The sequence below is a fragment of the Thecamonas trahens genome (genome assembly GCF_000142905.1).
Source record: "Thecamonas trahens ATCC 50062 unplaced genomic scaffold supercont1.42, whole genome shotgun sequence".
In the NCBI taxonomy this organism is placed as follows: domain Eukaryota; order Apusomonadida; family Apusomonadidae; genus Thecamonas; species Thecamonas trahens.
The window spans coordinates 31,771-42,255 of record NW_013657638.1 but is presented as its reverse complement, the minus strand read 5'-3'; the positions used below and the strand labels follow the sequence as shown (position 1 = coordinate 42,255).

Sequence of the window (10,485 nt, the reverse complement as noted above, 5' to 3'; positions counted from 1 at the left end):
CTTCAATTGTCGCGGGCGTCGCCCGAGCCCGAGCCGGCCACCTCGCCGACCCGCGCCGCCAGCCGCAGAATGCACGGAGCGAGCGAGTCCGGATCGACCTGCTCGCAGAGCGCGAGACTCAGCTCGTCCTCGTCCATGTCGTCAAACTCGTTCTCGCCGTCGTCGGCGGGCGCGTGCCGCGTCGCAGGATCGGCCCGCACCTTGGCGAGCGCCGCCTGGGCCCGGGCCCGGATGGCGACCGCGGCGTCGATGCCGTAGCCAATGACGCCGGCAAGAAAGATGGCGCTCGACCCGGAGAGTGTGCCCGAGGCGAGGCCTTCACCGAGGAGCGCAATGAGGAGATGGAGCGCAAACGGCGAACGGGCTGCAAAGCCGAGGAGCATCGGGTCGATGTCGTCGAGCGACGGCGGCACGCTCTCCATGCTAAAGTCGAGGAGGAGGCTGATGAGTGCGGGGAAGAAGCCACGAAGGTGGTCGTCCGGCGAGGCGAGGTCCAGCGAGGCGTCAAAGGTAAACTGCCGGCGGAGCATCATGACCCGGGCCTGCACCGCGAGCATGGCCAGCTGCGTCAGCGCCGTCAGCTCGGTCGAGTCGCGCGGGAGTGCCTGTGCCTCCATGACGGCATGGACCTTGCGGAGTGCAGCGTGGACAAGCCACTCGTACACCGCAGGCTGCGCAAGCACCATGCCAAGGTCGCCAAGCAGCGGCGAGGCCTCGGGAATGCGGGCGTAGAGCTCGAGCAGGCTGGCGAGGAGCGGAGCGTCGCCGACGAGCTCGTCGAAGCTCGCTGCGTGGGCAAAGCGGCCGTGGAAAAGGTCGACAAACGGCGAGAGCGGATCGGCCCGCACAATCGTCGGATTGCCCGACGCCGTCAGCGCCACGAGCACGTCGGCGCGGAGCGAGGCGTACGCCGCAAGCACGCCGAGCGACGCCGCGCCCACAAACCGCGATCGCGCCTCCTCAAGCACCACGTTGTAGAGCGGGAGGATGCTGCCTAGTGTCCATGCAAGCTCTCCGAGCACTGCACACGACGGGATGGCGGTGCCGGCCGCCGCTGGACCAACCTCGTGCCGGCGCGAGGTGTCGGCGAGCGGGCCGAGCCGGGCGACGGTCTCGGCGCGCGGGCTTGTCCACGGCGAGAGGCTGGTCCCGGCCGGGAGGCGGAGGCGGATGCCGCAGACCTTGTTAGCTGGTGCAGGCTGTGGCGCAGCAGCAGTCATGGCCTCAAACGGAGCCAGGTACGGCGCCAGCAGAGCCGAGAGATGATCGCGGAAGAGCGAGGGGTAGGCGGCCCATGTCTGCTGGCGAACGTGGAGCGGCGAGGCGGCGAGCAGCGGCGGCGAGGCAGCAAGAAGCTTGATGAACGACTGTGGAAGCGAAGGCAGACGAGCCATGATGGCCACAGGAACTGCGCCAAGGACAGGATGGGCGGTGTAGCGGAAGGACTCTGCGAGGAGACCACGCAGATTCTCGATGGGCGCAGCATTGACTCGAGCCAGCAGCGTCTCTGCCAGTTTGTCAGCCAGTGGCGCCAGGACCATAGCCCTTGGCACAGCAAGGGTATCCGTCAGATGAAGGACGGGAGCAGCAAGAGGAACGTCAATGCCATGCTCTGCTTGCAGCTCTTGAATCATATCCTTGGGCCCCATGCGTGAGAGCTGGACACGGATGTGCCTCTGTCCGGCTGCGCCCACAAGCCGTTCCTTTTGGTGGAGCAGAGGCAGACATAGTGTAGACGGAGGGGAGGAGGGGAGGGGGGGGGGGGGGGAGGGGGGGGGGAGAGTGGTGGTGGTGGTGGGGGTAGTGGTGGTAGCAAGGCGACACGGTGGCTTGGCGTGAAGGAGGAGACGGACGAGGGGGCTGTGGGGACAAGAGGCGCTCGCACTCTGCAGTCATACCCACACTGCACTTCCTCTCTGTGTTGGTGGTGAGGTTTGGGGTAACATGCCGCGGTAGGTGGTGGGTGGTGGTGGGTAGTGGTGGGTGGTGGTGGGTGGTGGGTGGTGGTGGGTGGTGGGGTGGGGGTAGGGGGGGAGAGGGGGGGACCCTACCACACACACACACACACACATACACACATACACATACACACATACACATACACACATACATACATACACATACACACATACATACATACACATACACACATACATACATACACTCACACGTACATTCCCATGCGTATGGAGGGCGGTAGGAGATCGGTCTCTCGTAGCTCACGGAGCAGGAAGCCGAGCAAGAAGGCAGAGGACTCGGGCATGGCGGTGGGGGGAGGAGCCGGATCAAGGACGGGAGCGGGAGGGGGGTGGTGGACATGGAGATCGAAGAGAAGGGCGGAGGGAGCGGAGGAGGTGGCGATAGCGGGACAAAGAGCAAGGCCAAGAGGACGGACAAGGGCGGGCCAAGAAGAGCGGGAACAAGAAGGGTGGGAACTCCAAGGCGCAGGGAAGTAGCGATGCGGGCAAGAAGAAGAAGAAGGCCAAGGCCAAGAAGAAGCCCAAGTCAACGGTGGTGGCGCCGACGTTTACCTGTGACAGCTGCAAGCGAGACATCACGCGCAACGTGCGGATTCTCTGCTGCGAGTGCAAGGACTTTGACCTCTGCCTCGAATGCTTTTCGGTCCGGGTGGAGATCAACTCGCAGATGGCCGAGCACAAGGCGACGCACTCGTATCATGTGGTGGACAAGCTCAACTTTGAGCTGGTGGAGGAGGGCTGGACTGCGTGGGAGGAGATGCTTCTGCTAGAGGCCATCGAGACCTTTGGCTACGGCAACTGGTACCACGCCGCCGACCACATCGGGACCAAGGACCACATCGAGGTCCAAGCCCACTTTGAGGAGATGTACCTCAAGCAGCCGGGCATGGTGCCCAAGGTCGGGAACGTGGCGCCGGCCGGCACCTCGCTGCAGCTCTTTCTCGAGTCCAAGGCCGACGGCGCGGCGCCGCACCTCGAGTCACGGCTCGGGCCGAGCTCGTCGCTGGCCGAGGCCGGAGGCGGCGAGTCAGCGAGCGACGGCGAGGACGACGCGGGTGGCGACGACGGCGTCGACGACGCGGGCAGCAGCTCCAAGCGCAAGTCCAAGACCGAGTCGACCAAGCGGCCGCGTGGGCAGAAGAGCTCGACGGTGGCGACGCCGGCCGAGCTCGCCGGCTACTACAAGCTCCGCGGCGACTTTGAGACCGAGTGGGACAACGACGCCGAGCAGCTGCTGCAGGCCATTGTCATCAACGATGAGACGCCCAAGCTCGAGAAGGAGCTCTACCTTGCCATGCTCCAGATCTACAACTCCAAGCTCGAGGAGCGAGCGGCGCGCAAGCAGTTTGTCTTTGAGCACGAGCTCACCGACTTTAAGCAGGTGCAAAAGGCGGAGCGCCAGCGGCAGAAGAGCGGTGAGAAGGAGGTGTACGACAAGCTCTGTGTATTCCGGCGGTATATGACGCAGGCCGAATACGACCAGCTCTATCAGGCGCTCCTCAAGGAAAAGGCCATCAAGGACCGCATCCGCGAGCTGCAGCTCTTCCGCGAGGCCGGCATCACCTCGCTCTCGGAAGGCGCGTCCTACCTCGAGATGAAGTCGCGCCGCGACTCGCAGAGCCGCCAGTCGGCCGCCCGCCGGCCGCCTACCTCGGCCAAGGGCCCGGGCGTCGCCGCCTTTGCCTTTACTCCGGTTCTCTCGGCATCAGCCGCGCTGGCAGCCTCGGCCGGTGCCGCGCCCGCTCCGCCGCCGCACATCCTCGCCGACGCCAGTGGGCCGGTCGCCATGGACGTCGAGCTCGGCTCGGAGCCGCCGCTCAACGTCTACCACTACCCTAATGTGTACAAGCTCTCGCTCGCCGAGCGCGACCTCGCCGCCGCCATTCGCCTCGAGCCCGTCCTCTTCCTCCATGCCAAGATGCGCCTCATGGAAGAGGCCGCCGTCCGCGGCGGGCTCAGCCAAAGCGAGTCCATCCGCGTCCTCGACGGCCTCCAGCACTCACAAGCCCGCGCCCTCTACACCTTTGCCGCCACCTCGGGCTGGCTGGACGCCGCAAGGGCTGCCCGCCCGCCGATGCAATGAACGTGATGGGTGGGGATGCGCGCGCGCAAGGAACACAGCCGTAGGCCAACAGGCGGGATTTGTTCTGGACGGGAGGTCTGGGAGACACACCTGACACAACTCAGAGTGACGAGCGAACAAGAGACTGACCGTGGCTAGCATGTCTGCTGGAGGATTCGTGGATACCAACCCGCATGCGCGTGTGGCCGGTGCGGCGCCGTTTGCGGTGGAGCTGGAGGCCGGCAAGTCGGTGTGGCTGTGCCGTTGCGGGCACTCGGCGGATGGCATTTTCTGCGACGGCTCGCACAACAAGATCAACGAGTCGCTTCCCGAGGCCGAGCACATCACCCCGCTGGAGTTTACGCCCGAAGAGAGCAAGACGTACTACGTGTGTGCCTGCAAGAGGACCGGCAAGCTTGAGACGACCATGATGTGTGATGGGAGCCATGCGAAGAAGGAGGTGCTCAAGATGTACAACCAGCAGCTGCTCAAGGCCAACTCGAAGCTCGCCGCGGAGAAGGACGAGCTTGCCAAGCGCGTTGCAGAGCTGGAGCGCCAGATGGCCGGTCTGTGAGGGGCAAGTAAAGAGTTTTGGTGTTGGCCACGGCTTGCGGGAGGTTTACGCCGTGATCGAGATAGCGAGCTCGTCCCATCCTGGCGCACGGCCAAGGTCGGCACGTCTTGGCCACGACATGCATCGGCCTTTGGGCACGGCAAGAACGGGGGTTTAGGCCGTGATCGAGGCAACGAGCTCTGCGATGGCCTCCTCGCTCGCGCACTCTTCCTCGACGAGCCGGGCACCGGGGCCATCGGCGGTCCAGGCGATGAGGGTGGGAATGGCAGTGAGCGCGATCTGCGGGTGGACGCGGTAAGGGTGGTCCGGGTTGTTCTTGTACACCGCGCGGTCGCCGACAGGGCACTCGATGAGAACGGCACCGGGGACGGCACGAACGCCCTGGCGGATGAGCGGGTCGGCAATGACGCAGTCGGAGCACCACGACTCGCCAGTTCCGGGGTCATCCGACCCGATGAACACCACGTATGTCGGGCCGGTGGACTCCCCCTCAAAGTGGGCCGCGAGCGTCCTGCACACATCCGTCAGCCCGTCCGCCATCAGCCCGTCCGCCATCAGCCCGTCCGCCATCAGCCCGTCCGCCATCAGCCCGTCCGCCATCAGTCCGTCCGCCATCAGCCCGTCCGCCATCAGCCCGTCCGCCATCAGCCCGTCCGCCATCAGCCCGTCCGCCATCAGCCCGTCCGCCACGCATGTCACACAGGTCGCCCAGAGTCCAGCGCCCACCACCACCACCACAGCCACCGCCACCGCACACATCCGTGAGTGGCCACCAAGCACCACAAGCACACACAAGCACACCGGCAGGTGGGAAGGAGACGTACGCGTCAAAGTCGGTTGGGTCGGTGATGCGCTTGATGGGCATGGTGGTGGTGGTGGGGTGAAAGGGTCAAGTGGTCGGGGTGGGGTGGGGTGGGGTGGGGTGGGGGAGGGGGGGGGGGGAGGTCGGCGCCGGCTCGCAGAAAGCGCAGATGACGCGAGATTGGCGGGCGAGGATTCATTCTGATTACGGACAATCTTCTGTGCGCGATCCACTGGCATTGGTATTGAAGCTGGGGCGAGGGCTGGGGCGAGGGCTGGGGCGAGGACTGGGGCGAGGGCTGGGGCTAGGGCACAGGCACAGGCAAAGACACAGGCACAGAGACGTGGAGACGGCTCGGTCACGAGACGTAGGTGATGGGGAACATACCCTCAGAACCGTTGCATCGGCCGCGGGCCCAGCCGTCGTCAAACTCTTCGATGATCTCAACGGTGGCGCCCGTGACAAGCCTCACTTCGTCGGTGTTGGCCGGAGCGTAGTCGTAGAGCGCAGTGGTCGACCGCAGGCAGGCAGCTGCAGGCGCCGGGCCGGAGGGGGCGGGCTTGGCCGGCGCGTCGCGGGTAGGGGGGCGGTCGCGAGCATGGACGGCATAGAGATGTCCGACGCGGCGCCAATGTTCGCCTTGGGCGCCGCGCCCGCGCCAGCCATCGTATGCAAGTCCGACGTGTCGATGAACGTGTCACCCTCGTGAAAGTACGACGGGGCTGACTTGCTCTTCTTGATGCAGCAGACGACCGTGATGAGGACGCAGCAGATGCATACAAGTGCACCGAGCGCAACCGCGCCGAGGAACCACCGTTTGGAAGTGATGTCGTCGGCGGGCGCAGGCGCGGGCTCAGAGCCCGGCAGCGCGCCGAGGCGAGCAGTAACCGTGAACGATGCGTCGACGTCGGCAGTCACCGCGAGCGTGATGGTCTCGGACTCATCCGCCGTTGCTGTTCGGTACGCCAGCTCACTCGTCTTGCCGTCGCGGCTGATGACAGAGCCTGCAATGTTGTTGGTCGCCGACGGCTGCCCGGTCCCGGCAAGTAAGTAGAACGGGGCGAGGACCTGATTCGCACCCGACGACGCCGTCACCGTGATCGCTAGCGGCTGTACCGCGGTCGAGCTGGTCTGCGCCAGTCGCCGCACTAGCGCACGCGTCGATGGGCTAGAAAACGGCCGCAGCTGGATGTATGTAAAGTGCTTGCCAAAGACCGACGATTGGATTGACTTGGGCACTCCGGCCTCGATGCCGCCACGGACAACCACCGTTGTTGAGCTAACACAGTCGCCACGCGCAGCGTCCGACGGCTGGAACCCCAGATCGCAGGTGCACTGGTTGTCGCAGCAACTCCCCACGCCCGAGCAGGTGTTCGGCGGCGAGCACGGAGACGCGCACGGCGGCGGCGAGGTGTCACACTTGCTCGCCTCAAACGGCCGGTTCGCCGCAGATGCCACCCCGGGTGCATACAAGCACACCGCCACGGTGTCAAAGCCGCCTGCCGTACATCCGCTGACCTCGGCGCATCCGACTTGAGTCGCTTCAGCCCACATGATCTGACGGTACGCATCACAGGTCTTCCCCGCTCCGCACGAGTCGCTCGCGCAGTCCCAATCCGCCGCCTCGGCTGCCCACCGGTCGACGCATGCCTCACCGAGTCGGCTTGCCGCCACGCACACATTCTCGCCGTTGCCGGAACCAGAGCCCGTTGTCCCTGGGCAGCTATTGACGTGCTCCTGCGCCGCATCCGCCAGCGCTGTCGACCAGGCCAACGGCGGCAGGTCGTACGCCGCCCGCCGGGTGTTGTGTTCTGCAACCGCAACACCGTCGCCAACGCATATCCCACACAACCCCAGACCAAACAATGAGTACACTAGCTCCGAGCTCTGCCTCTCAGTCCAACTCCTGCCTCCATACCCTCTCCCTATCGCCCTCTACCCGCATGGCTGCCATGCCCCTCCCGCCCCTGCTCAGCCCCGCCTTTTCCGTCGCCTCCGCAGCAATTTGCTCATTTGCCGGCCAATGGCTACAGCGGCGCAGCTGAGCTCCACATCCCCACACGGCAACGGCCCTCCCTCCACGCCACATGGCGCCATCAGAGGTGAGAGAACGTACTTGCAAGCCATGCTGCACGAGCTGTCACGTCGGCACCAATGACAGAGTCGCCCAGAGCGAATTCGCCCACAAGAGCCATCATGAGCAAGCTCATCATCAACAAAGTCGCTCGTCTCATTTGGCTGAAAGGTGAACGAGAGAGGAGAATGCCAAGGAAGGAACGAACAACAGTCTTAGCTGACAGTGAACAATTCACGGACTCGGTTTTTTTCCCGCCTTGATCTCGCCCGCCGCCAGCCATCCACAGCCAATGCGGGCATTGAGGAGGAAGTGATGGTGGAGGGCGCAGGTGGCATAGTGTGGGGGGGAGAGGGGGCTGAGCAGGGGGGATTTTCCTTGGGCTCCCTGGTGCGGGAAACTCTGCTGTTGTGTTCGGCATCAAAAATGGCAGATCGCAACAATTCACGTCGTCTACCCCGGCTGCAAATCAACACACCCCGATCTTTTAGGCGACGAGACAGTTTCTCTTCTTACTTTCGGATCGTTCGATGCTGGGCCTGGCGGCGCTCGCGCTCGCGCTCCTGGATTCGTCGACGTTCGCGCTCACGGATGGACTGGGCGAGAAGGAAGCGAGTGCGGGCGCGAGCGATGGTGACCCATGCCGGGATCTCGGGGACGACCCACTCAACGACGGCCTTAGCGAGGACGGCGGCGTGCTCGAGGGTGATGACAAGAGCCATGTGACCGACGATGGAGAGGTCAAGACCGAAAAAGGCAAAGACGGCGCGGGCCTGGTTGGTGGTGTAGCCAAAGATGCCGACATTGATGATGACTGCGAGAAGGCAGACAAGCTTGACGATGGCCATCCACACGCCGATGGACTTGGCGCGGACAGGATCGGCCCGCTGGACGAGGAAAGCGTAGCGGAAGACAAGAGCGCGGAGCTCGACGACATTGCCAAGGACCGCAAGCAGCGGCGCGAGCGGAAAGGCTGCCGAGAAAAAGGCGACGTATCCGAGCTGGGTCACCAGCTCGGTCCAGTCGTCAAAGGTGGCCATGCGATCCTGATCAGCCTCGACGAGGAGCTCGAGGACAAAGCGGGGCGAAGAGCTCGGCACCGGCGCGTCGGCCTTCTTGCTGGCGGCTACCACGGCGGCGTCGGTGTACTCGGCGTACTTTTTGAGAACGTATGGAATGAGGGCCCCGACGACGACGCGGCGGACCCAGTCGGTCATGAACAGATCGCGGAGCTGGACCCTCAGCTCGACCATGTTGCACTCGACAAAGGCGAGGTAGAAGAGCCCCACAAACGAGTTGAAGAGCTGGAACGGAATCTGCTTGAGAATGAGCGCAGCCTCGTATGACTCGCGCGTCCGGTGGTTTTCCCACTTGTTGAGGCAGACAGCGATGCGCGAGTAGACCTCGTTGACCACAAGAATGACGACCGTGTACACCAGCGACGGCAGCATGCCGACTACCAGCGAGTCGTCGTCGGCAGCGAGCCCGCGCCCGTCGCCGCCGCGGCCGTTGAGTGCGGGCACAAAGAGGAACGAGTCAGGATCAATCGCTGCCGTCGCATTGAGGCCTGCCACCATGACTGCCACTGAGACGCCGAGCATGGCGAGGGTGACCGGAACTGAGACCGCGTACTTGAGTTGCCGCTTCCACTCGGGGTAGGTCTTGACCAGCCGGCCGGTCACCGGCGACTCGTCCATCTCGCCCTCAAACTCGGGCCGGACCTCCTCAGCGAGCGCGTCGTCGATGTCGAGCGTGCCCCACTCCCACGCCAGCGCAGACTGGCGCCGCGCCCAGAAGAGCGCAAAGCCCGAGGCCCAGACGACGAGCCCCGCCGAGTACGCCGCCACAAGCACGTTGTCGTGCGAGTGATCCACTTCCTCCAGCAGCCAGACCGCCAGCCCCAGCCCCGCGAGCACCACCATCCACTTGGTGTAGAAAAGCGCCCACTCGAGGAAGAGCGTGGCCTTGTCGCCAAAGTACTCGCGGACAGGCTCCGGCACGGCCGTCTCCCGCACTGCCATCACGCTGTGCCAGACCTCGGTCCGCGCGCGCCGCGCATGCAGCGGAAAGGCTTGCTGGATGAGCGAGTTCGAGGTATGGATGAGGCTCTCGACGACAGGCTCGTACATGCCCAGCCCACACTCAGCCAGCGGCGGAAGCATGCCGCCGTACCGCCGCCGCGACTTGATCGACAGGTCCATGTCGCTCTCGGCCACCTCTACGCCGTCGACAATCTCCCGCAGGAGAACCAGGGCATCACGGGCGTTAAAGACAGCCTCTCCACTCCGCATCGCGCCCGAGATTTCATCACCGTCGTCGCTCTTGCCGTTCTCATCGCCGATGTTGTCGATGTCATCGTTCTCGTCGCTATCGTCGAGCGCCACCGGATCATCGCCGGCAAACAGGCCGATGCCCAGCCTTCGCTCACGGGTGTACTCCTTCTCCAGCCGCGCCCGCGAGGCCCGCACGACCAGAAACCATCTGCGACTACCATCATCACCGCTTCCCGCTACTGCACTCTCGCCATCACCTCCGATGTCGACGTGCTCAACATCGAGTCCGGCGTCCTCCAGCACGTCACGGACGTACCGATGCATGACCCCTGGCGGACCAAGACACTTTGTGAGTCAGCCATTCACCCTCGTGTCTACATCCTGCCCCCCAAAGGCCACCTCTCATGCGCCTCACATACCAAAGTGCTCATGGTTGACGTCAAACTCCAGCACGTACGGCATAGCTGCCGAGTCGAGTGACTGCCCGCCCCCACCCACCGCATGTGCGACCACCACCTATTCCCGCGCTGGTTGTGGAGTGACACGACCCTAGCCTGGGGTCGAGGAGGACTGGCCGTCCTCCTCCCTCCCCCTCGCCCCCTCACACCCCGCCCCCTACAGCTGCCACCGATCGATCGCCCTCGCCCCCCCCCCCCCCCCCCCCCCTCCTCCCCCCCTCACCCCCCCCCTCACCCCGCCCCCTACTGACTACCCTCATCAT

At 64.6% G+C, this 10,485-nt stretch overlaps 6 protein-coding genes across 6 annotated transcripts in view; 2 read left to right on the top strand and 4 right to left on the bottom strand.

Moving 5' to 3' along the window:
• The window catches only part of AMSG_08459 (uncharacterized protein), a gene marked incomplete at both ends in the record, with an annotated part of 2,242 nt that extends 593 nt beyond the window's left edge, over positions 1-1,649 (bottom strand). Inside the window, one exon of the mRNA XM_013899701.1 lies at positions 42-1,649. Coding sequence (XP_013755155.1) covers positions 42-1,649 — 1,608 coding nt within the window. The remainder of the gene's footprint in view (positions 1-41) is intronic.
• Positions 1,650-1,913: 264 nt separating this feature from the next.
• AMSG_08458 (histone acetyltransferase complex component) lies at positions 1,914-4,062 on the top strand (the record flags this gene model as incomplete). The annotated part of the gene is made up of 2 exons (XM_013899700.1): positions 1,914-1,952; positions 2,201-4,062. The coding sequence occupies exon 2, from the start codon at positions 2,647-2,649 to the stop codon at positions 4,060-4,062; it is 1,416 nt and encodes a 471-aa protein (XP_013755154.1). The 5' UTR covers positions 1,914-1,952; positions 2,201-2,646.
• Positions 4,063-4,167: 105 nt separating this feature from the next.
• AMSG_08457 (zinc finger CDGSH-type domain-containing protein) lies at positions 4,168-4,641 on the top strand. Its single transcript, XM_013899699.1, has one exon. The coding sequence runs from the start codon at positions 4,202-4,204 to the stop codon at positions 4,613-4,615; it is 414 nt and encodes a 137-aa protein (XP_013755153.1). The 5' UTR covers positions 4,168-4,201; the 3' UTR covers positions 4,616-4,641.
• A 127-nt stretch (positions 4,642-4,768) lies between these two features.
• Positions 4,769-5,531, bottom strand: AMSG_08456 (thioredoxin fold domain-containing protein; the record flags this gene model as incomplete). The annotated part of the gene is made up of 2 exons (XM_013899698.1): positions 5,440-5,531; positions 4,769-5,126 (listed from the first exon to the last, which is right to left on the bottom strand). The coding sequence occupies exons 1-2, from the start codon at positions 5,478-5,480 to the stop codon at positions 4,769-4,771; spliced, it is 399 nt and encodes a 132-aa protein (XP_013755152.1). The 5' UTR covers positions 5,481-5,531.
• Positions 5,532-5,775: 244 nt separating this feature from the next.
• AMSG_08455 (cysteine-rich secretory protein) lies at positions 5,776-7,612 on the bottom strand (the record flags this gene model as incomplete). The annotated part of the gene is made up of 3 exons (XM_013899697.1): positions 5,776-5,884; positions 6,022-7,228; positions 7,534-7,612. 3 exons carry the CDS (start codon positions 7,610-7,612, stop codon positions 5,776-5,778), a joined length of 1,395 nt encoding a protein of 464 aa, XP_013755151.1.
• A 391-nt stretch (positions 7,613-8,003) lies between these two features.
• On the bottom strand, positions 8,004-10,226 carry AMSG_08454 (transmembrane protein 16H; the record flags this gene model as incomplete). The annotated part of the gene is made up of 2 exons (XM_013899696.1): positions 8,004-10,093; positions 10,184-10,226. 2 exons carry the CDS (start codon positions 10,224-10,226, stop codon positions 8,004-8,006), a joined length of 2,133 nt encoding a protein of 710 aa, XP_013755150.1.
• Positions 10,227-10,485: the final 259 nt, after the last annotated feature.

What these genes read in the sequence shown, in the direction of transcription:
- AMSG_08457 (XM_013899699.1), top strand. Translation starts at nt 4,202, where the DNA reads ATGTCTGCTGGAGGATTCGTGGATACCAACCCGCATGCGCGTGTGGCC.